The 1,260-nt window shown below is 57.6% G+C and overlaps 1 protein-coding gene across 1 annotated transcript in view; it reads left to right on the top strand.

Annotated features, from left to right (window-relative positions):
* Positions 1-436: 436 nt before the first annotated feature.
* The window catches only part of LOC106820807 (LIM domain-containing protein jub-like), a gene marked incomplete in the record, with an annotated part of 75,084 nt that continues 74,260 nt past the window's right edge, over positions 437-1,260 (top strand). The window contains 1 exon segment of the mRNA XM_014825376.1: positions 437-666. Coding sequence (XP_014680862.1) covers positions 474-666 — 193 coding nt within the window.

The following is a 1,260-nucleotide window of genomic DNA, read 5'->3' as shown; positions in this document are numbered from 1 at the left end:
AGTCTGGCAGCTCGAGTCCGCAGTCGAGCGTCATCGTGCACTCGGACGTCAGCGACCCGGGTCCGTTCGGCCGCGGCAGCTACGCCTCGCGCGACTCGAGTGCCGACTCGCAGGAGTCTCAGCACGCGAGCCCGCGCAGCAGCGTCTCATCGCTCGGCCGACCCATCGACGCGCTCGGCCGGCCGATCATGCAGGCGAAGCCGCAGGCGCGCTCGAACGTCGCGGCGGCGGCCGCCGCCTACGAGCGCCACATCGTGCACAAGGCGCGCGACGACAGTCCACAGCGCGAGGTCTTCTACGACGAGCAGGAGGCGGCGGCGCGGCCTCCACGCGCGCCCCCGCAGCCCGTCACGCTCGCGCACGCCACCAACGCCGCCTACAGCCAGCCGCCGCAGCTGCAGAACGCCGTTCACCAGCGCGCGAGCCGCCTCGCGTACGGCGCGCCGAACGGCGTCGCTCGCCTCCCGCCGCCGATGCCCATCGAATCACCACAGAGGTCCGCGCCTCACTCTCCGGCAAGCCCCAAGCCAAGGCTACCTCTCCCATACCACATTACGCCACCGAGGACCAAGGGCCCGACGGAGGCCGAGCGTAAGATCGCTGCCATGACGGCGCAGCTCGAAAGCGAGATGGGCGGAGACAGCGACGAGGAGGGAGACTTTTTTGGTAAGTGGCTTAGAGTTTCATATTTTTAGCTCACTTTGACATCGTCAAGTTGAGCTATTGCCATGGGTCGTCGTCCGTCATACGTCCGTCCGGTTAGCTCACCTTGACATCGTCAAGCTGAGCTATTGCCATGGGTCGTCGTCCGTCATACGTCCGTCCGGTTAGCTCACCTTGACATCGTCAAGCTGAGCTATTGCCATGGGTCGTCGTACGTCCGTCAACATTTGGCTACGGTCAACTATAACTCAGGAATCGTTTGACCCACATGTTTGAAATTGGGTATAGTTGTTACTGCTGTGCTCCCATATTAAACGTCCTATTTTGGAGCACGCCAGTCGACGTACGTTCGAGCCACGGCAATTTTTTGGCAAAAATGGGAATTGCCATTAGTCAGTTCAGGTTCAACGGACTTTGCTCATTTTTGGTATGTGAATGAATAAGGGCTAGGGGTTTTTAAATTAAAAAAAATTATGCAAATTAGGTAGGGTTTGGCAATTATATAGCATATTATATAGACACGCAGATAACAAACAGTCTGTGGTGTCACACTCGTTTGGTTCGTTTTACAAGATTTCATTGACAATATCTTTAATG

Source organism: Priapulus caudatus, unplaced genomic scaffold, assembly GCF_000485595.1.
Source record: "Priapulus caudatus unplaced genomic scaffold, Priapulus_caudatus-5.0.1 Scaffold48, whole genome shotgun sequence".
NCBI classification, from domain to species: domain Eukaryota; kingdom Metazoa; phylum Priapulida; class Priapulimorpha; order Priapulimorphida; family Priapulidae; genus Priapulus; species Priapulus caudatus.
Note: the sequence above shows the minus strand (reverse complement) of the source record. Positions and strands in the feature narration are given on the sequence as shown.